A 21,900-nucleotide genomic window follows, 5' to 3' on the forward strand; every position below is an offset into this window, starting at 1 on the left:
ATTTTTTTCCCCCACATTTATTTTGATTTCAACATTTATGTTAAATTTGATTTCATCCTCCATACTTATTGATCATTTTTTATTTTCATTTAAACATTTTTCAACATTTATTTTTGCAATATTTTTCTATTTTTTATTCATATTATTCATATTATTTTTAGACACATTATTTCAACACTGCTTAGAGTTTCGGGCAAAGGCGAGCTACACCTTAGATTGGTCGCCAGTCCGTCTTTAGGCACACATAGAGACAGGGAACAACAAATTGGACGTCTATCGCCGTCAATGCCACAGAAACATAATTACTGAATTTGTAGAGAGCTAACCTAAGGAACAAAACACATCCCGCTAACTCTGTCACAAATCCATTGATCGTCCTGTAATGTTCATCCATTTCCTCCCCATGGAAAAAAAGAAAAAAGTCATTCCCACATTTGTTCAGCCGTGCCACCATACCTTCGACGCGCATTTTCTCCCGCTAGCCTAATGAGTCGCTTTCGATCCGCCCGCGTCATTTTATTAAGAAATGATCATCCCTAATTGCCTGGCTTTTAGAACAACGACCAAAATACGAGAGACGCAGTCGCGAGTCGAGGAGACAATTAGCCAAGAGGGGGATGATAATGAGGCGCGTGGCGTATTGATCACTTTACCGCGTGTGTCCCTCTCTCGCCTCCAGATAAGACTTAATGAGAGATGGAGCGATACGCCAGAAACGCGAAAAGCGCCTTCTGCTTTTATGAGAAATCGCAGATTGTCCGAGACGCTAGCTAGCCGTAAATAACGTGGAAAGCGGCTCGGCGGGTGGGTCGCGGCCTCTAGCGATTCCATCCTCCTTCTTCCACTTGTCACTTTGGATCTTCGACACCTCGTTCCCGCGTCAAAAGATACGATCGCGGTTTGCGCTCATCCGTGTAAAATACGGCGCACTAACGTGGGCGCACGCTTCACTTCTGACTTGTTTTGTCTTGTGCGCAAAACTGAAGTGGTGGAAAAACGGCGAAGTCGACGCTGCCAGAATCAAGGGTATTATCGATGTTGGGCTTTTCACGTTTTCGGCAATTATTGAATTCGTGGGCCGCCATTGACCCTAGACGTCTGAATGAACGAATGTATGAAGATGAGTTTTATCCATTGGAGTCAGCATAAAGACGGCTTTTATCTGGATGTGCTTTATGAAACTTTCTCACACTCAGAAGAATTTATCCTTGTGTATTGTGGTCGTCAATAAAACGGCCAAACATAGTGTCTATATTGTACATTTGAAAAATGTTCTTTCTGCAGCACACGCACACGCATTTGAGCCCACTGCAGCAAATCGATGTGTTTTTCTTCCTTCACGACTTCAGGACTAATGGAGGAAAGTTTGAAGGAAGAAGCTGAAGGCCGCCCGTTCTCATTTACAATCAATAGGCTTGTCTTTTTTAATCAATCCTTGAAGTCCTCAAAACACGACTTGGACTTTTCTCGCTCTTGTGGATCATCGATCGAAATCATTTGAGTCATGTGTTGGCGTTTGATGACATTTTGGGGATCAGACGAAAGGTGCGACAAATAAATTCGGGCACCAGCCTGAATTGGTGGCCGGCCAATCACAGGTCACGATGAGATGGTAAATCATTCACGCTCACACTCATACTTAGGGACGATTTAAAGTGTTCAACCAGCCTACCCTGCATGTTTTGGGGATTTAGGAGGAAAGCGGAGTACCTGGAGAAAACCCACGCAAGGCTGTGTTCTACCAAAAATAATGTAAGCTGAACTTAAGCTTCGTGTGAGGGCTGTTTTCAGTGATGTTTTTAGAATTTGCTTTGGACAGTGAGTGAGTGGGTGGCGGGTGGAAATTTACACACCCATGCTTTTAATAGTTTAATTAAAAATTAATTACAATAAGGCGCTCCGTGGGAGGAGTAGTCAGTGTGTTTGCCTAACGGTTCTGGGGTTGAGGGTTCGATCCCAGGTCGGTCCTCACTATGTGGAGTTTGCATGTTGTCCTCGGGCTTGCATGGATTTTCTCTGGGTACTCCGGTTTTCTCACACATCCCAAAGACATGCGCGGTAGACTGGCTCTAAATTGCTCCTAATGCGTTAATAGTTGTCCTTTATCGCCTAGTAGGGATAGGCTCCAGCACCCCTCACGACCCTTGTGAGGATAAGCGGTTTGGAAAATGAATGAATGAATAATTACAATAATTATGAATCAATAAATTGTGCGTACTGCTATTCTACACAGAGGATAAAAAAAGATAAATGGATGGCGCACGATAGATGTCTAATCCATTTTGAATAGTGAAAGAAAAGAATTGCTAAAGTGAGAGTTTAATCACAAATTGTTTGGAAAATACTGGAGCACATCAATGAGTAATCACATTCTGGTGCCCTTGATTCCAATAAATGTCCAATCCGAAGCTGTGGGTCAAAATGTCAACTCTGAATCCCAGTCGCGGCTGGAACGTTTTGATTACTTTTGCATTCCCGCTGCTTCCGCCTTCTGTCGCTTGATGTGTCCGGTGGGTGTCCTCAGTGGGAGACGGAGCAACAGAGAAGCCTGGAGGAGAGAGGCCGCCTGCTGCTCTGCCTTCAGTACCTCCCCCCGGCCGCCCCCCCTGACGACGAGGGGGCTAAAGAGAGGGCCCGCGGCGGCCTGTGCGTGGGCGTCAAGCGCTGCGCCCACCTGGCGGCTATGGACGTCAACGGATTCTCTGATCCCTACGTCAAAACGTGAGTGTGTGTCTTGTGTTCCTTTTTTTTCAACCAATTGAAACAAAAGCATTGAAAATAGGATTAGAACCGCTTTTATTTTTGGGTGATTTTTTTTTCTGGTAAAGGTTTACCAGAAACAAAAAGGGATATATATATATCTAATGCTAAATAGGGTGGCACGGTGGATAAGTGGTTAGCGTGTCAGCCTCACAGTTCTGGGTCCTGGGTTCAAATCCAGTTGGGTCCACTTCTCTGGAGTTTGCATGTTAGGCTCGTTGAACACTCTCAATTGGCCCTAGGTTTAAGCGTGAGCCTCCGATTGGCTGACAAACCAATTTATTGCCTATTGCACATGTGTCAAAGTGGCGGCCCGGGGGCCAAATCTGGCCCGCCGCATCATTTTGTGTGGCCCGGGAAAGTAAATCATGAGTGCCGACTTTCTGTTTTAGGATCAAATTAAAATGAAGAGTATAGATCTATTTTAAATTCCCTGATTTTCCCCCTTTTAAATCAATAATTGTAATTTTTTAATCATTTTTTCTGTGTTTTTAGTTCAAAAATCATTTTGTAAAATCTAAAAATATATAAAAAAGCTAAAATAAACATTGTTTTTTATCAATAAAAAACTGAATATTCAGGTCTTTTAATCCATTTATAAAAAAAATCTAAATATTATATCTAAAATGGTCCGGCCCACATGAAATTGAGTTGACGTTAACGCGGCCCACGAACCAACCCGAGTCTGACACCCTATTGCCTGAAATTGGCTGGGATAGGCTCCAGCACCACCGCAACCCTTTTAAATATAAGTGGTACGTACAGGAAAGGAATAAATGAAGGAAACTTATACACAATCACAATAATAATAAAAACACAATCATACCCAATTATGTTAACTTCTTGCTTGCCATTGACAGCAATTGACATCAATAATTTTTTTGAAAAAATAAAAATAAATGCTCATGTTTAAGTGCCATTGATGGCGCAAGAGGTCCAATACATTTTTTAAATTTGCAAATGAATATATTAGACGTCGCAGTTGGATTGGACGTCCACTGCTGTCAATGGCAGCCAGTTAGTTAAAACAACACTCAAATATAAAGAAACACATCAACAACCAGTCTCAGATGTCCAATCCATTTGAACGGGGCTAGCGGCAATGAAAAACAAATCCCTCAAAAATCGAAACAATCATTTAATAAATCCAAAAATGTTATATCTTTAAAAAAACGCTTCAAAAGGATTGGACTACCGCTGCCACACTCCCACTCCAAATGAAATTGGACGTCTATCCGCCTCATGCTAAAATGTCTATCATCGTCATTGGCACTAAATGAAATAAATGACAGGACCCGAATGGTCTTCTCGCGACCGACCCGACCATCCGTCATGGTAATGGCGACGGACCATCGCCGCACCCCCGGGCCATTCGTCAAGCTAACGACGCTAACGTCGCTCGTCTGAAAAAGGGGGTGAAGCGCCCTCCCGGCCGGGGTCAACCCGGCGGTTGTTAGCGTCACAAGTGTCCCTCGTCGTGTCATTACTCAGCGGCGCTCGCCGGGCAATACCGCACGTGTCGGCGAGGTCGGCGACGATCCCTCGCTTGACTGATGCACTCTGACGGGAGGGGGACAAAATAGCCTCCAAATGTTCTTAATGCCACCTTTTTTTTACCCCTGTTGGGGATTCCATCTTGTTCCTGGAAAGAGTGGGCGGCACAAACAACTCAGTCCATTTGAACGCTCTGCTGTGCAATACCACTTATAGTCATGTACTGCTACCACTGCGCACGCTAAACGCTATTTGCTGTTAGCATGTCATGAGGGAGGGATCATATTTCAGTGTTATTGATGGTCATAGATGTCCAAACCATTTGGACTTGAATTAAATGAATTTGAAATTTTTTTGCTATCCATATTGGTATGTCCGCCGCCTCGCACTTTTCACATCGAGGGTTCAATCCCCAGTGGATTCCAAAATTTTCCCTGTGAAGTTTGCATGTTCTCTGCTTGGGTTTTTTCAGGGACTCCACGGATATCCTCCCAAAACATGCATGCTAGGCTGCGTCAATTTTTTTTTTTCACTCTTTGTGCCCTGCGATTGGCTGGCAACCAGTTTAGGATCTCTCCTGCCTGCTGCCTATAGTTGGCTGGGATATGCTCCAGCACCCCCATGACCCTTTTGAGTTTAAGCAACACAGAAAATGAATGAATATTGGTAACTGAGTTAATAAAAACATATGTACTGCAAATATTTTAATACCTTTCTATATAAAATATAACATTCTATATAAGTAAAGGTAATAAATACATTTAAAATGTGTTTTTAACATCTATAGAACTATAAAGAATACAGTTTCATTAAACAAACAAAAACAATACTTTGGTTCATTTTATACAGTATATAGTACAGTATATAAAGTAGGCAAATGAGTATTTGTTTAACATAAACAAATGAAAATAACAGTTTATCAGTTTGTTGTTAAAGGTACTCAATTAAAACGCATATGCAAATGGTTATATCTCGTTTTTCTTTACGTCTTGGCACGTCGCAGATTAACTGAGATGAGAATAGAAAAGTCTGGTCTGTCTACTTCCCGCTCCAAAAAGTTTTTCACCCAATTTTTTTTTATGATCACCTGTAAAATAAATATGTACTTTACAGAAGTGACGTCGTTACTTATTCATTTAGCAATTGAGAACAAATATTTGGCACTTGCCCCACCACCTTCGTCACGTACATCCACGCGTTACGTCCTTTGCGCGCTGCCAAGCGAGCCTCCGCCTCCCACTGCTGCTGCGTCGCCTCGTTTCTCTTGACGAGCCCGCCGGCATCTCCGACCTTCCGCCAACAGGATTCTTTGTTGTGTCTGCGTGCGCGTGGGGGAACATACGCTAGCTAGCAGACGTGGGGAGCTGTGGGTTGAAAAATCCAAAAGAGCTCTCCTTCCAACCGGTTTGGATGGCATTTTGTGCCCGACCGGATGGCATCTTTTTGGCATCAGGAAATTGGGTGGCTATTTTCATCTTTCTGTTTTGAATTGAAATGAGTTCATAGCTTGTAAACTGAGCGGGTAAACATTCGTTCGTTCGCTGCTAACCCTCCCGCTTCACCTGGATTGGACGTCCACTGTCGTCAATGGCAAATGTGAAATTTTCTATGGTTATTTTACATGCCTATCGTCATTATCGCCGTTCAGCTGGTTTTTGAGATGCACATTTTGGTCATCAGATGGTGCCCTATTCGCGCCAACTTGCTATATTTTGGGAATTCGTGTATGGCGTTAGATTTCATGCTCAATTCCATGAGTGTAACGTGACAGATTGCATCCCTAAGACGTGTTTGAAGTGTACAAGATTGTGTTTTAAGCATACAAAAATGTGGTTTCAATATACATTCACAATTATCCTGCACTTATGTCCTTCTTAAACTCCTGTTTTTATTATGCACTTGCGCTTGCAATTCATTTCAAGTTACAGTCTGCCACTATTTGCAACCAATCAGGAGTTGGAATGCAGGGCAAATTCTGATTTACTGTCAATCATGATGAAAAGTGGGAGCAACATGCTAGATTTTCCATTATATTTGCTTTGGAAAAAAATCTATCCATTGATTTTAAGTACTTAGAGGTGGACGCTGTCCTGTGATATTTGAATTCAATTTTAGTTAACCAAATGTCAATCGTATGTGAGTAATGCATGCAAGACAATGGAAAATAGTAACATCATCCACATAGAACACATTTTGTTCCAAAATCAATATTTATTAATAAATGGCATAATGCTAACCTAGTACACTTAAAAGTCAAAACCATAGGTCACATATATTTTTACATTTGAGTAAAAAAATCTGTGTACTACTGTGCTGCTTCTTGTTTTAGGTTGTGGCACTACTTGATGTGTTTAACAGGTATTTTTTTATGTCAATTAAAAAATAAGGCAAATAATTGTGTAATTTTTCAACAAGTAATCCAAAATGTATTGAAACGTGCCATATTGCCGTCGTTATTTAGATAAAATGGCCCATATTGTAATGGCAGGTTTTTGCCTGTTGCATTGCACTCATTGGTAATAATCTGGAATTGCGGTAATTAAATCAGATAATCAAGTGGTCATGGTCAAGTTGATTGGAAATGCGTAATTGGGCGACTTGAACTCAGAAGCGAGGAAAAAAATCCGCTGCACGTGTGATTTTATTTCATAAGTGTACAAGAATTTACAGTGTTTTTTTTAAGCGTGCTTGCAATATTCTTGAACCGTGATAAGCAGATGCGGAAATCCGAAATGTGAAAGTCATTTGTACTCTTGTCAGCAGATGGAGAATTCACAGTGGAAGAAAATGACTGTCACGCTTCTTGTCTCCAGGTACCTCAAGCCAGATGTTCAGAAAAAGTCCAAACACAAAACGGCAGTCATCAAAAAGACTCTCAACCCGGAGTTTAATGAGGTAACACTGTCAATGTTCTGGTGAAGGCAAAGCGAGAGAAAGGCTCGTTTGGGCGGCGGGCGGCTACGCTCGGTCAGTTTTCCATTCGCATGCCTCATTAAGGGATGACGGCGCCGCCTTTTGTCGCCTCTGGTCAGGAGTTCTTCTACGAGATCTCCTTCTCGGAGCTCTTCAACAAGACGTTAGAGATCACCGTCTGGGATTACGATCTGGGCAAGTCCAATGACTTTATTGGTGAGTTTCAAGGGCAAGTGCCTTTTTATTTATTTTTTGCTCGTAAAAAAACATCATTAATTCAAACCGTTAGACCATAATATTAACACTGTGTGGCCTACATGACCCAAAATGGGATGTCTATACAAAGTTTGTGGATGCCTAGTCCTTTTTTCATGAAGAATCTGAATTTTTATATATATTTTTTCATCAATCAATTCATAAAAGGTTCATTAAAAAGATCAACAAAATGAATAAAATGCAGAAAAATGCTGTTTTATGGTATAAAAACTAAAAATGCATATCATGGTTAGTTATGTCAGTTAAATAAACAGTGATAAATAATATAGAATAAATAAGGAATAACATTTTTTAATCCCACGTTGATTAAAAAAAGTAATCGTTTAAAGTAAAAAATCTAATTTTTATTATTATTCATCTTGAGTTCACTTTTATATTTTTTTATTCAAGTAATTAAAAAATCAAATTAATCTATACATATATATAGCGTATATAAATGTATATATTTACAGTTTTTTCCTTTTAAATTTAAGAAAAATTAAACTCGGTTTAAATTTGTATACAATGTTGTTGTTTTTGTCATTTCTATATATATATCGTATATAAATGTATATATTTACAGTTTTTTCCTTTTAAATTTAAGAAAAATTAAACTCAGTTTAATTTTTTATACAATGTTGTTGTTTTTGTTATTTCAAAATATTTTTAAAAATAAACTTGTAAAATACAATTACAGAAAGTAACCAAATAAGACAACTTTTTCTTATTTTGATAAAAATTAAAACAACAAACGCTTTAACCCCCCCATTTTTTCTTTCTCTAAAAACTCTCCCCCAAAATAAACGTACAAAAGAATATTTGCTTCCCCAGGAAACAATAATAGACTACTGGATTTAAACTGGTAGGACTGGTCCAGGTTTGAGTCCATGTTGACACGTTTTATATTGACGGTGTGACCTTCTTTCCTTCCTCTAGGAGGCGTGTCCTTAGGGTGCCACTCGCAGGGGGAGACCCTTCAGCACTGGAGAGACTGTCTGAAGAACAAGGGCCAGAAGGTAGAACGCTGGCACACGCTGACCAACGAGCTGCCCGGTTCGGCCGCGCAAGAATGAAGCGCCCGCCGTCGCTCTTTTTCCGCACGCTCGTTTACGGACTTCATCGATCACGATAACCGAAAGCGGGTCCACGCAAAGATGGCGACGGGCCCGCCGCTCACATCCATTTTGCCGGCTCTCGACGTCACGTGTTTTGCAAAAGTCGGGAGTTTTCATAACTAAACCGTGGCGGCTCGTGGCGGTCGCCAAAAAAGTAAGTGCACGCATGCACAATTGCGCGTTTTTGCAAAATCATTTCAGTAAGGAGACATCAAGATTGTTGCGGTTTTTTCTCAAGTGGTTTTAGTGTTTCTTACATACTTGAAGGCAGTTTTTCCCAACTTTTTAACATCGAGAATAGCTACGCGTTGCCTAAATTTCGTAAATGTTCATCAAAAATCATTGGGGAATACAGAAGGATGTGAAAATAATATTGGCCCTTTAAAAATAGGAAGAGTTTAACGCTATTAGACGTCCAATCGCTTTGAAGTGGGAGGGTTGCAGCAAATTAACATTCATTCATTCGCTGTCAACCATTCCACTTTTTTTTTGCATTCTCATTGAGAAAGTGTTCACAAATATCCACAAACTATTGGAAGAATTTTTAAAAAGTACATATGAAATAGTATTAAACAATTTAGAATTTTACATGTAAAAATAAATCCCAAAAGTTTTTTTTATTTTGAAATGTAATGAAAAATAAAAAAAAATTCCTTTCACATAAACAATAAATTTATTTTGATTTATTACATTTGAAATTATTTTAAAATCTCCATTCTCTATTTTTAAATGTAAGTTATTTCAAAATTTTCCGTTAGTTTTCAATTTAATTTTTCAATTATTATTATTTTCATGTACTTACCCCAAATGCTTTTTGATGAATATTTGTTCATTTTAAATAGAGAAAATTGTTTGAAAATTCACATTTGAAAATAACTCATTAAAAATTAAGAAAATCATTTCGAGGAAAATTTTCAAAGTGAATAACAAAGAGGATTTCATTTCAAATTCTTGGAATTTACCGTATTTTCTCGCATATTGGCTGCCTCCGCATTTAAGACGCACCCTTAAAATTGCCTTAAAATCGTTAAATTCTATAATTTCCCTCGTATTCGACGCCCCCCTGATTCACAATTTTCATATTTTTAATAGGGAGTACAAATGTGTTAATTTGACGGGAAAATCTTAAGAAAAATTATCGCACATGTTATTTCTAATTTACTGTATTAATCGAAAGGATTGTCTACTGGATTGCACATTCCTAAAGGCTGTTGCCTGCACGTAGACAACTTCAAAAAGGAAGTCACGTGACCAGTACAACCAGGAAGTGTGTCCATAACGGTCTAGTTTGTCATCCCTAGGTAAGAAGGCGGCGCCCTGAGCAAGCAATATGAGGTACAAGTAAGTGATCTTTTTCACGTTTTATGCAGGATAAAGTTAATTTTATTCTTGAATTTCATTCATACGGCGTCAAAATTAATTCAATTTAACATTTTATCTATTTATCTTTTCTCTATTTTGAAATCAATGACCGTATCAGCCTCATTGTTTTGCGTTATGGCGTCACCAAGTCTAATTTGTGCGCATATAAGCCGTACCCTTGATTTAGTCATCATTTCTTTTAGCGACAAATACGGCGTATATGCGAGAAAATCCGTTACTATTTGAGCCAATCACGTGCGAGTATCCCCTCTTTCCAAGTGATGTCATTAATACCCAAATTGAGTCTGATAATCCTGTCCTGATAATCTCTAAAAATGTTGGGAATCACTGCTGTCAAAGATTTAATGCTTCCGAGAATCTTCAGGTTCTCCATTTATCGGATTTTGGATCAGTTAGGAGAATCAGTTCTTCCACTTTAATGACTTTTTTGTAAATCCTTTGCATGTTGGATGTTGCTCGAATCAACTCAAAGTGATCTTGTTTACGCCATTTGTGTTTTTCCAATGTGGTAAAAAAAATGTCAGCGAGGTCCACGATGATCTGTTTTGAACAAATTATCGTGTTGCGTTAAGTGCTGAAATTTGGGCTGATTTTTGGATGTGCGGTTTAAATGTAGTGCATCTTTTTCACCAGAGGAGGCGCTACTGTTTTTTTTTTTTTTTTGCGGAACCTCTGGGTAAATTTAAGTTTTTTTGTCGGGTTGGGAATAGCATTTTCTCTAACTGTAGCCAAAAAGTACTTGACCGCCATCTTGTGGCAAGGATGCGTAATTCCAAACGATTTTTTTGGTGAGTGGGGGCGGAGCTTTTTTTTTTTTTTTTTTTTTTTTTTTTTTTTTTTTTTTGAATGTTTACTGTATTTCCCGTCTTTTGAACAAGAAAAAAAACAACGCTGCAATTTATGTGAGGCATGCTGACAATTGTATGTACAAAAAAAAAACTATATAATATATTAGGGTTGGGTGGGGGTCTTATTTGTCTTGAGCATGGTTTCTGTTTGTTTTCACTTGTTTTGTGAATCCTTCGATTACACGATGAAAAGGCCAATAAATCCAACACTGCCTCCTAGAGGATGGATTCTATCATTGCGCCGTTTGGAGACGGGAAGCGGAAAAGATGATGTTGTGGATGCTTGACCTTGTTAACGTGCGCGAGTAATGTGATGTCAACACATACGCTGATAGAGAAGAGATGCAATAAAAAGCTGAGCAGCAACAGAAGATCTAATCTGGCATGTTAGAGAACATGCTGACTAGGGCTGCCACAAGGCATTTGTTTTTGTCCGCTCCGTGTGTAAATGACTTTATTTACTCTGGCCTTTATATTTTTTAGCTGGAAATTTGCATTGAATATCTCATTTTAATGGGAAAGATCTTTTATGAAGGATTATTGACTTAAGAGAGTTTGAATTTAGAAACGCAAGGGTGATATTTACTGTGCTTATTTTACTTTTTTTAGTTCAAGGTCGATCAAAATGGTTAAAGTTTTAAAAAAAAAATCATAAAAAATATTTGCTGATTTTACTTTGTTTTTATTTGGAAAGGACATTGCAAAACATGCTAAACTTTTTGGGGAAAAATTAAAAAAAAATGTATAAATAGACAAAATATTTACTGTTTTTCAACCTGTTTTGAAGAGACTCAAAATGAGGATTTGCTTCATTTGTAGGTTAAAAACATATTTGAACATGTGAATAATATTTGATAATTGAGTAAATGTGGCATATCTAATTTAAAGATTATTCAAATTAGCATTATTTTTTTCCTTTTGTAATAAGAGGACTTGTTTTTAATCTTAGTTCTTTTTAAATATTCACAGATTTTTTTTCTAATTAACATTTATTTAAACAACAGTGCTTTCATATTTGATTCATCGTGACGAGATGGAGATAGATTTCCATTCTAGTTGGACTGGTAAGTCTGACAGTAAGTTTTCCATTATGGATCATGCTTTTTAACAACATTAACATGTTTTATTTGACATTGACAGCGAAAGACGTCCAATCTGTTCCAACTGAGAGGCACGGCGGCAATCGGATTGCCAGTTCAAATGGATTGGACGTCTGTTACCCTCAATAGTAGCAAACGAGACAAAGATCAGATTGAATTTCAATGTAGAGCAGTCAGCGATTTGACATCCATTAAAGTCGAATTATGTGTGTGTTTGAAACATATTCAATTAGCAGGCCATTTCTGGAGGAGGCTGAAGGGAAACACCCTCCTTTTCCAGCACGATGTGGGTAGAAGTGGATGATTAGAAAATCATCCTGTCCCCTGTCTACTGCCCGTAGTTGGCTGGGATAGGCTCCAGCACCCCCTGCAAGCCTTGTGAGGAGAAACGGTACAGAAAATGAAAGACTTCTCACAATATCAGGTAATCATGCACACAAGTCATGCACTTCTGTCCAAGGCCATTTCAATTATAATATTATTGTGGTGCTTTTTATTGTTTTATTTTATTAGATTGCTAAAATAGAAAAAGATAGCAAAACCTGACATCTGGAAAAAAATGCATTGTAACACTGTTTTTCTAACACAAAAAAAAGACCATGTATATTTATTTGTGTTTTTTTAACTGCAATATATGGAAAAGCTTTTGGTATACATACAGTATAGTGTTGTATGGTATAGTGCGGTAGTCCGGGGGGGTGCTAGAGCCTATCCCAGCTGACTTCGGGCCTCAGGCGGGGGACACGCTGAATTGGTGGCCAGCCAATCGCAGGGCACGAGGAGACAAACAACCATTCACGCTCACACTCATACTTAGGGGCAATTTAGATTAGATTAAATTATATTACATTAGATTAGATTACTTTATTCATCCCATATTCAGGAAATTTCATAGTCACAGTAGCAAGAGGGTGAGAATACAGACACAGGAAAAGACATTTTAGACATAAATAAATAGGTAACAAATAAGTAAATAAATATGTAAATAAATAAAAGCGAGTTGCTGAAAAAATATATATATTTACATATTTTACATATATATATATATATATATATATATATATATATATATATATATATACATACATATATATATATACATATATATATATATATACATATACACTCATACACACATACATACACATATACACATACACATATACATACACACACTTATACACATACGCATATACACATATACACACACTTATACACATACATACGTATACACACACTTATACACATACATACGTATACACATACCATATACACTTATACACATACACTTATACACACACATATACACACTTATACACATATACACTTATACACATACACATATACACACACTTATACACATACATATACACACACTTATACACATACATATACACATACACTTATACACATACACATATACACACACTTATACACATACATATACACATACATATACACATACACATACACATACACACATTCACATATACACATATACAGATACACATTCACATATACACATACACACATACATACACATACACTTATACACACACTTATACACATATACACGTATACACGTATACACTTATACACATATACATATACACATACACATATACACATATACATATACACATGTACACATACACATATGCACATAGACATATACACACATACATATAAACACATGCATATACACATATACATATACACATACTACATATATACATTTTAGAATTTGGAGTGTCTAATCAACCTACCATGCATGTCTTTTGTGTTTTTTAACAGAAAAAGCTGTCCATTACACATGCTCTTGTTTTTAATAAAATAAGCCTACAGCCTGAAATTTTATAACTTGTCATAGATTAAATATTTTTGGGGGGGTATAAGATGTCAAAGCTTTGACGTAAAAATGTGGAATGCTAATCCTAAAACAAATTCTCTATATTTTTCCCACCCAAAAAATGTCACATTAACATTCCAAACTTTTCCTATTTATCACACACCCAAATAAATGTCAAACAACCCCATTTGTGAATTAGTCAGCGAGGAACACCAACATACGGCTCCTGAATAAATTATTCAGCGGCCAGCTTCATGCCATTCATAATGGATTGCATCCTCGGCGCAGGGAGAAAAAAAAAAGTAAATAAAGCCACAAAGAGGATGAAGGGCGACTAAATTTGATTATGTCATGACGGCTTCATCTCTCATCGTTTAAATGCTGCGTGCTGGGAGCGAGGAGAAAAAAAAATGTCGTGGCTGGGAAATAACCGTCTAACCGTGTATTCTTTTGGACTGAGTGCAGTTGTTTGTTGTGCAGTTGCTGATGGAAGCCGACTGGATGTACTGTACGTAATCCCACTGACCCATTTAGGCTTTAGCGGGTACAGTACAGCAGATCCTGTCAAATTAGCTGAGTCACTGTATCCTTTCCTGTCAACTTGTCCACGCCGACCAATCAAAGGTGAGACTCAAAAATGAATTGTGATACAGTCAAATACTCCACAGTTTTGTTACACAAGGATTCCCAAATTGGGTGTGAAACCTGAAGCCTGGGGGCCAGATCTGGCCCGCCACCTCATTTTTTTGTGGTTTACGGAATTGAATCCGATAAAATAAAATTCCAAATATTTTGAAAAATTAGCTCATATTTACAGGATTTTTTTTGTTTTTCTTTGTGTTTAACTGCCAAAAAATGTCAGGCCCTAATATTGAAATGGAGCTTGTTGACCTTTTGTTTTATTGTATGTAAGGATTGTTTAATCTTTGTCACCAGATTTGTTTAATCAGACATGAATTCATACCTGTCAATCTCGGCCAATTCTCCTTATTCAACAAATTGGGCGCACTTAAAAGTCTAAAATGGACGGCGTGCCCAATCAGTATGTCCTAAATTCATAATTCTGTATGATGCTGACAGCCAGACTGTCAGGGTACATTGCTTGCTGACGCGCTATATTCATATACAGTGGTACCTCGAGATATGAGCTTAATGCGTTCCGGGACTGAGCTCGTATGTCAATTTTCTTGTAACTCAAACGAACGCTTCCCATAGAAATGAACTAAAATCAAATTAATTTGTTCCAACCCTCTGAAAAAACACCAAAAACAGAAAATAGGATTGGAAAAAAATGTTTTATTTGTTCTAATTCGCCTTCTATTAACAAAGTAACAAATAACTAGTGGTTTAATAGTACTAAAATGTGTTTAATAGTACTAAAATTAGACAGATTTCGCAGGGGGTAGACAGAGTTTTTTTTTTTTGCACGGCAACGCGCTCGTAACATAACATAAACAAATTTAAATGAACTTGGATTATGATGCAGACACACTCAAAAATAAGTTTAATCTAACCTTGCACTAAACTTAATTCTAATTTTGTTTTACATTTTTATACCTTTCTATGCGTGTGCGCATATCATGCTTAAAGCATGACAATATTAGCAATCGACAATTTTACACACAAAAAACGTACTTCAAAAAATCCCGTACAAAAGTTGTTCTACAACGTACACTTTTAAATAAGCAAAAAGCGTATAAAATACGGGAAATCGTATAAGTTGACAGGTATGCGAATTGATTCACTCTACTTATAGTTCCAGTCAAAAGGGCTGCTCTAAAAATGTATTTTTATGGTCACAAAAACAGCGACTTGCATGCGTTGTTTCTTTATTATAAGAAGTATATTTCAAGGTCTGGATTGGTGGTTTGTACACGATGAAAAAGCATGCCAGGCACCACAAGAATCAGGTTATATGAGCAGAATACAACATATGACTGAGAAAATATACATGGATGTGCCAAATTGGCCTTTATAGGAAATATTGGCGTCACAGTGAAAATCACAGAAAAGTTTAGAAATACACTTTTGCTTTTCAGTAGGTAAGTACGCACACTTTTGGGAGAAAAAGCTAAACAAAAGACTGCTTATAAGGATATATATATATGTTTTTACTTTTTACTACTGCTCCCAAATTTGAAATATTTATCATATTGATAAGTTAAATGAAAGTGGACGTCATTGATGTTAATAGCAGTGAATGATTTTAAAAAATGTGAAGAAAAATTCCAATAATTCACTGAAATTTACACATCAAATAATTCAGAAATTGGCCAAAATCATACTATTCCACTTTAATTTAACCCCCAAAAAATTCTAATGGGAAAGATTTGATATCAAAAGGAAGTAACTTAAAAAAAATGCATTTGTACTCTGAGACACATTTGCTAATTATAAAAAAAATAAAAAAAAGAGCTTTTTGGGAAAAGATTAAAACATTTTAAATCATGTTTTTCTATTCTAATCATTTGTTTTAAAAAAAATCATTACGAGTTTCACCCTTTTACTTCTATTACTCCACAATATTGTGTAAATACCGTAAACACGTCATTTTGCGAGTTTCCGTACAAAGCGACCTTGTGACCGAGCAACAGCAAAAACACGGCGACGACGAGACGTCCACAAAATGGACGCCTTCGTCTGCTCAAAGAACAGTCGTGGGTGATTATGCTACAACTAAAGCTCTTCGTCCAATGGCAGCGGACGATCACATTTCGTGAAAGAATTGAACCGTCATCCTTTCCGGCAAAATTTTTGGGAATGGTCTTCATACCTTCAATCCATGTGAAATATTTCTCCTTTTTGGCACGTATGTTGTCTTAGTCTGCGTATTTATTTGTCTTTGTATTTTTTGGTTCCCGCTGCAGTGTCGAGGGACGACGACGCAGTCTGAAAAACAAGGCGCCGGAGACGCTCTCCCCTCCGGCTAGGGGGTTTGACACCCTGCGCCGAAGACGTCCAATTGTCTCGCCGTTTAAGTCGCACGTCCAAGGTAAGGAGGAGGTGGTCAAAGACAAACAGTGCAGGGGCGGGCGCCATTTTCCCTTTTGGGGAAACTCAGGTTCTCACGTTGACTGAAAGGAACAAAAAGAAACGTGTTGATTAGTTGGGGGAGCGGCTAACTCACTTAATGCTAATGTTTTCGGCCTCACATATGGATAAGTTATGAGGGAGTGCAAAGATTACAGGAAAAAAATCCAAATTGTCCATCTTAAAAACGCCATTGTGTCACCATCAAAGACACGGTGTCTTTGTAAAATGTCATTCTGCAGCATTTTAAGGGTTTTTATTTTAAATTGAGGGCAGACACCCATTGATTATTTTCTTAATGATCATCAAGTAAAATGTTTAGACAGAAAAATCATTTTTTTTTCACAAAGCCTCTTTTCTCACCCCTAAAACGTTCAATCCGATTTTTTAAATAAAATATTTGTTTTTTGAGAGAATAAGTTCCATGATTCACTTACTGTCCAATAGAAAAAAAGCCACCAAAATGTAAAGATTTCTAAAAACTGATCAACACCCAGATAGGGAGAACTAGAACAAAAGTCAACAATTAAAAACAAAAAAATCAAAATATGTTAACCCTAAAATATTTTATTGACTCCTAAAAATAATGTATCCCTGAAAAGAATTAGAATTTTAGGTTAAAGTTTTTCTTTTTTTTAAATAAATTTTATCATTGCCTGTTATTGATAAGTATAGATGTCTAATTCAATTAATTGATTAGGCCAATCCCTTTCAAAAATTAAACTTTTTTAACAACTTAATGGCTTTCTTTCCCCCAAAAAACAGAATTACATTTATATATTTTTTCTTTTGGCTACACGATTAACAACGATAGACATTGTTACACTCTATTTATTTCCAAGAATATAAACAATACCAGGAAATCCATTCACTCCAATTAATTTTCAATCCAGACTCTCAATAAAATCTCAATTTTTGATCCCCCCCCCCTCAAAAAAAATTTGAATTGCCCCAAAATGAACAGAAAATAACCTAGAAATGCCCCAAAATATACAAGAAGCCACCTGTAAGCACCTTAAAATCAACAATTGGCAAGGAAAGACATCTAATTTATTTCAACTGAATGGGCTCATTTTTCAACGCTGTTAACGATGCGAGATGTCCAATCCGTTTTGAATGGGAGATCCGTTAGCTTAGAAAATGAATTGAATCCTTAAAACATTTGTCGGCAATTCTATGAAGAAGGACGATCCGCTTTCGGTTGAGATCGTGCTCGGCAAACGAGGCTTTTCTCATTTTCGTTCAGTTCTCAGGAAAGAAGGAAACGAAAAGAGGAAATGTGGTCATCCATGACGATTAGGAAGCATTTTTCTTGCTTTGGTTTTAAAGTGAACCCATCACAGATGTGTTGCGAGAAACCCTTTATTAGCCACGTTCTTAACATACATCACAGCTCGGGAGAACGAGAAGCTTGACGACTTATGTGGCATGCAGGACATGCAAAAGATGGCGGGTTAAGATGCAAAATGAGATGAAACGAAGATGGAAATAATAGCAAAGGAGAGCCTGCGTTGGGTAAAGATGCAAAATCTTTGGAGGGAATGCTGACAGCTAAAGAAGAGAGGATGAAAGATGGAAGATTAAATACCGGAATGTTTTCATTATAATATACCGATGAAAAATACTTTTGAAATGAGGGAAGAAATTAGAATCGGGGGAAAAAAGATTGAAATGAAAGAGGAAAAGAAAGGAAGAAAATGCATGTTACAAGGAGGGGAAGAAAAATAGAGGAAATGGAAAAAAGGATCATTTAACAATTAGAAAATGGAAGTTAAATGAAAGAATGATGAAGAGACGTTCAAATCCATTTTTACATTTTTTCCCAAAATACTTTTTTTGCCTTCACTTTTACTTTGGGAAAAGTTCTACTGAAGAGAAGACTATGCATCAAAAGTACTGTTAGGAGAAGAGAGATGAACTTTAGATGAAGCTTGCAGGAGTAAGACATTATTCACATGGAAATGGCTCATTCCAGGATTGATTCAACATTCTAAACACAACGTATGACGTGTGCAACGATTGGCATCCAGATGAAGAACTCAAGAAATTGTTCAAAAAAAGAAAAAAATGGGCCACCAGACAAAAGTGACGAATGAGGAGTGGCGAATGAAGACCATCCGGCTGTTGTTCTCGCAGCGGAACGAACCATCTTACCCTCCCGAAAGCCATCAAGTTCTCCCCGTCAAGCAGTTCGGAAGGTTAAAAAACAGGAGGGAAAGGGAAAGTTCAAAGGTCAGATTTGGGACACTCACTGGCCAGGTTGACCACGCAGGCGATGATGATGAGCGTCCCGCCCACCAGCGACACCAGCGATAGCATCTTAGCCACGCGACCCAGACGCACGGCGCCGTCCAGGTTGCCCTGCTCCAGGCTGTTCTTGGACTGCGAGGGAGGAGGAGGAGTGGCTTAGCCCGGCGGCGAGGACCCCCGCGGAAAGCCCGTGGATCTCACCATGATGGAGTAGACGAAGCCCACGATGTTGATGGGCCACACGGGGCAGAAGCAGGCCAGCACGGACAGGAGGAGGTAGTCCTTCACCTTGGTGCGGTCCAACGGCGGGTTGGTGGCGATGCTGGAGTGGCGAGACAACGAAGGCCTGGGGGAGAAGGCGGTGTAGCCGATGGAGCCCGCCCGACTGCCCTTCCTGGTCTTGGCGTGGTGCGGGTAGGAGATGGAGTGCTGGCGGCGGGGGGGCGAAGACACCACGGGGGAGGCGGGGTCCCCGTTACCTGAGGTTCGCCAAAGACAGACGGCGGGGACGGTCAAGCGAACCAGGCCGGAGTGGTCGCTTATTCGACTGGCTTACCGCTCTTGAGCTTCTCGTTGATGGCGATGACCAGCTCGCCCTTGGACTTGCTTTCGGGCGCCGAGGCCCCGCCCGGACTGCCGTCGCGCAGGAGCTGCTCGCCAGCGCTCGGGGAGGGGCAAGGCATGGTCACGCACACTTGGCCCAGATCGGGTTCCTCCCGGTCCAGCAGAGACGGTGGCTCCTCTCCGGCCCAGGCCGGAGGAGACGACGCGGGCATCATGTCGATGGATGGGAGGATTAGGAGGAGGAAGGGAACGTGCCTGAAGGAAAACAAGACAACTCATTGGGGGTGTTGTACACTTGAGACCGGTCTTGGTTAAAAACTCTGGTCTCCTGTCTATTGATCTTGTTTCAGTCTACTTGTTGTTTGCCTCTCAGTCCCATTCTGGGCTTGCTCCCTGTATTGTTTAGGTCTCGGTCTCATCTCAGTCTTTCGTTTCTCTGACTAGATGCACTTGTCTTGGTCTCGTCTCATTCTAGATTAGGTCTAGGTCTAGATTCACTCTGTAACTCAGTTCACCCCCTTTCTTGTTTCAGTCTCTGTCTTCTTCAGGTCTCAGTTTCTGTCTCGTCTCAGTCGGGTTTAGGTCTTGGCATCGTTTGGTCAGGGTCGAGATTCAGTCTCCGTCTTGGTCTAGAGCACATGTGTCAAAGTGGCGGCCCGGGGGCCAAATCTGGCCCGCCGCATCATTTTGTGTGGCCCGGGAAAGTAAATCATGAGTGCCGACTTTCTGTTTTAGGATCAAATTAAAATGAGGAGTATAGATGTGTATTACATTTCCTGATTTTCCCCCTTTTAAATCAATAATTGTAATTTTTTTCTGTGTTTTTAGTTCAAAATCATTTTGTAAAATCTAAAAATATATTTAAAAAAAGCTAAAATAAACATTGTTTTAGATCTATAAAAAAACTGAATATTCAGGGTTTGTAATCCAGTTCTTTTAATCCATTTATAAAAAGTCTAAGTTTATCTAAAACGGCCCACATGAAATCAAGTTGGCGTTAACGCGGCCCGCGAACCAACCAGAGTCTGACACCTCTGGTCTAGATGCACTTGTCTTGGTCTCGTATGATTCTAGATTAGGTCTAGGTCTAGATTCACTCTGTAACTCATTTCACCCTCTGACTTGTTTCAGGCTAGGTTCAGTCTCTGTCTTCTTTAAGTCTCAGTTTCTGTCTCGTCCCAGTCTGGTCTAGGTCTTGGCATCGTTTGGTCTGGGTCGAGATTGAGTCTCCGTCTTGGTCTAGATTCAATGTCTGTCTTGTTTAGGTCAAGGTCTCTGGCTTGTGTAGGTCTCATTCTATGCCTTGTCACAGTCTAGATTTGGTCTGGGTGTAGATTCAGTCTGACTTAATTCTAGATCAGAAAGGGGACACCACTGCACTCCCTGAGGATGGGTCTGAATCTAGACCCAGACCCTTCCTCAAGGACTGCAGTGGTTCCTGGTCTTTTTTCCCCCAACCGATCCAGCATGGACAGTCTAACCAATGAGATATCTGCTGAAACAGGCAGCAACTGACTGACTTTTCTAAGATACCCAATTGGTGAAACGTTGTCCTCTTCATAGGTTCGGGACTCAAACCCCTACCCACTGCGGCCTTCTCAGGCCGGAATAGTTGGCTCGCCCTTGGTACACCCAAATTAAATGAGAGGCAGGCGCAACAAAATAGATGAAAATGTTTCCTGTTATGAGCTCATGCCATTATTAGGTCATTCATTCACTGTCATTTACTGCAATTGACGTCAGCACTCCCATTTCACATTGGTCATCAATGACCGCCAATGGCAGCCAATGGAGACGTAAAACCTGTATTTATCCGCCAGAGGGGGCGCGATAGCCCGTTATATTAGCGGTAGAAAATAGAACTCAAGAAGAATGGAATCAATTGTTTGGTGAATCTGATGATGATGAATTAGACTTTGAAAAAATTGTAATATTATGATGTATTAGATTAAGGATGTAAAATTGCAAATTCCATTTGACATTTGTGTTCATACTGGTAGTTTTTTTTAGCAGGTTTCCATACCATATGTTGCGAATATGTCATGGCGACATATGTTCAACATTTGCCATCCTTGGTGTGAACTGAGATAAACTGGAAAAAATGTATACCAATATTTATTCACAAATTATGAGTGCACGCTATACTCGAATAAATCCGGTATTGCAATTCTTCTATCAACAAAACAATGCAAAATTCTAAACTGAATTACATACCAATATCAGATGCACCCTTTTACTATTGCGATCATTTTTGGAAAAAATAAATAGACTTCCTATTAATTTTCTAAATTACTCTTGGAAAAACATCTACATTGTTTTGACTCTGAAAGTATCCAATA

At 38.9% G+C, this 21,900-nt stretch overlaps 2 protein-coding genes across 8 annotated transcripts in view; one reads left to right on the forward strand and one right to left on the reverse strand.

Moving 5' to 3' along the window:
• Positions 1 to 10,737, forward strand: part of doc2a (double C2-like domains, alpha) — a 41,583-nt gene extending 30,846 nt beyond the window's left edge. For all 7 annotated transcript variants that reach the window (XM_077625405.1, XM_077625399.1, XM_077625401.1 and 4 more), the window contains 4 exons: positions 2,525 to 2,721; positions 7,068 to 7,149; positions 7,287 to 7,383; positions 8,359 to 10,737. In XM_077625405.1, coding sequence (XP_077481531.1) covers positions 2,525 to 2,721; positions 7,068 to 7,149; positions 7,287 to 7,383; positions 8,359 to 8,495 — 513 coding nt within the window. In that variant the 3' untranslated portion in view covers positions 8,496 to 10,737. The remainder of the gene's footprint in view (positions 1 to 2,524; positions 2,722 to 7,067; positions 7,150 to 7,286; positions 7,384 to 8,358) is intronic.
• Positions 10,738 to 14,993: 4,256 nt separating this feature from the next.
• Positions 14,994 to 21,900, reverse strand: part of LOC144093125 (uncharacterized) — a 7,695-nt gene continuing 788 nt past the window's right edge. The window contains exons 3-6 of the mRNA XM_077626439.1: positions 19,554 to 19,816; positions 19,199 to 19,476; positions 19,000 to 19,129; positions 14,994 to 16,791 (exon numbers count right to left, since the gene is read on the reverse strand). Coding sequence (XP_077482565.1) covers positions 16,775 to 16,791; positions 19,000 to 19,129; positions 19,199 to 19,476; positions 19,554 to 19,816 — 688 coding nt within the window. The 3' untranslated portion in view covers positions 14,994 to 16,774. The remainder of the gene's footprint in view (positions 16,792 to 18,999; positions 19,130 to 19,198; positions 19,477 to 19,553; positions 19,817 to 21,900) is intronic.

Source organism: Stigmatopora argus, chromosome 18 (assembly GCF_051989625.1).
Source record: "Stigmatopora argus isolate UIUO_Sarg chromosome 18, RoL_Sarg_1.0, whole genome shotgun sequence".
Taxonomy (NCBI): Eukaryota; Metazoa; Chordata; class Actinopteri; order Syngnathiformes; family Syngnathidae; genus Stigmatopora; species Stigmatopora argus.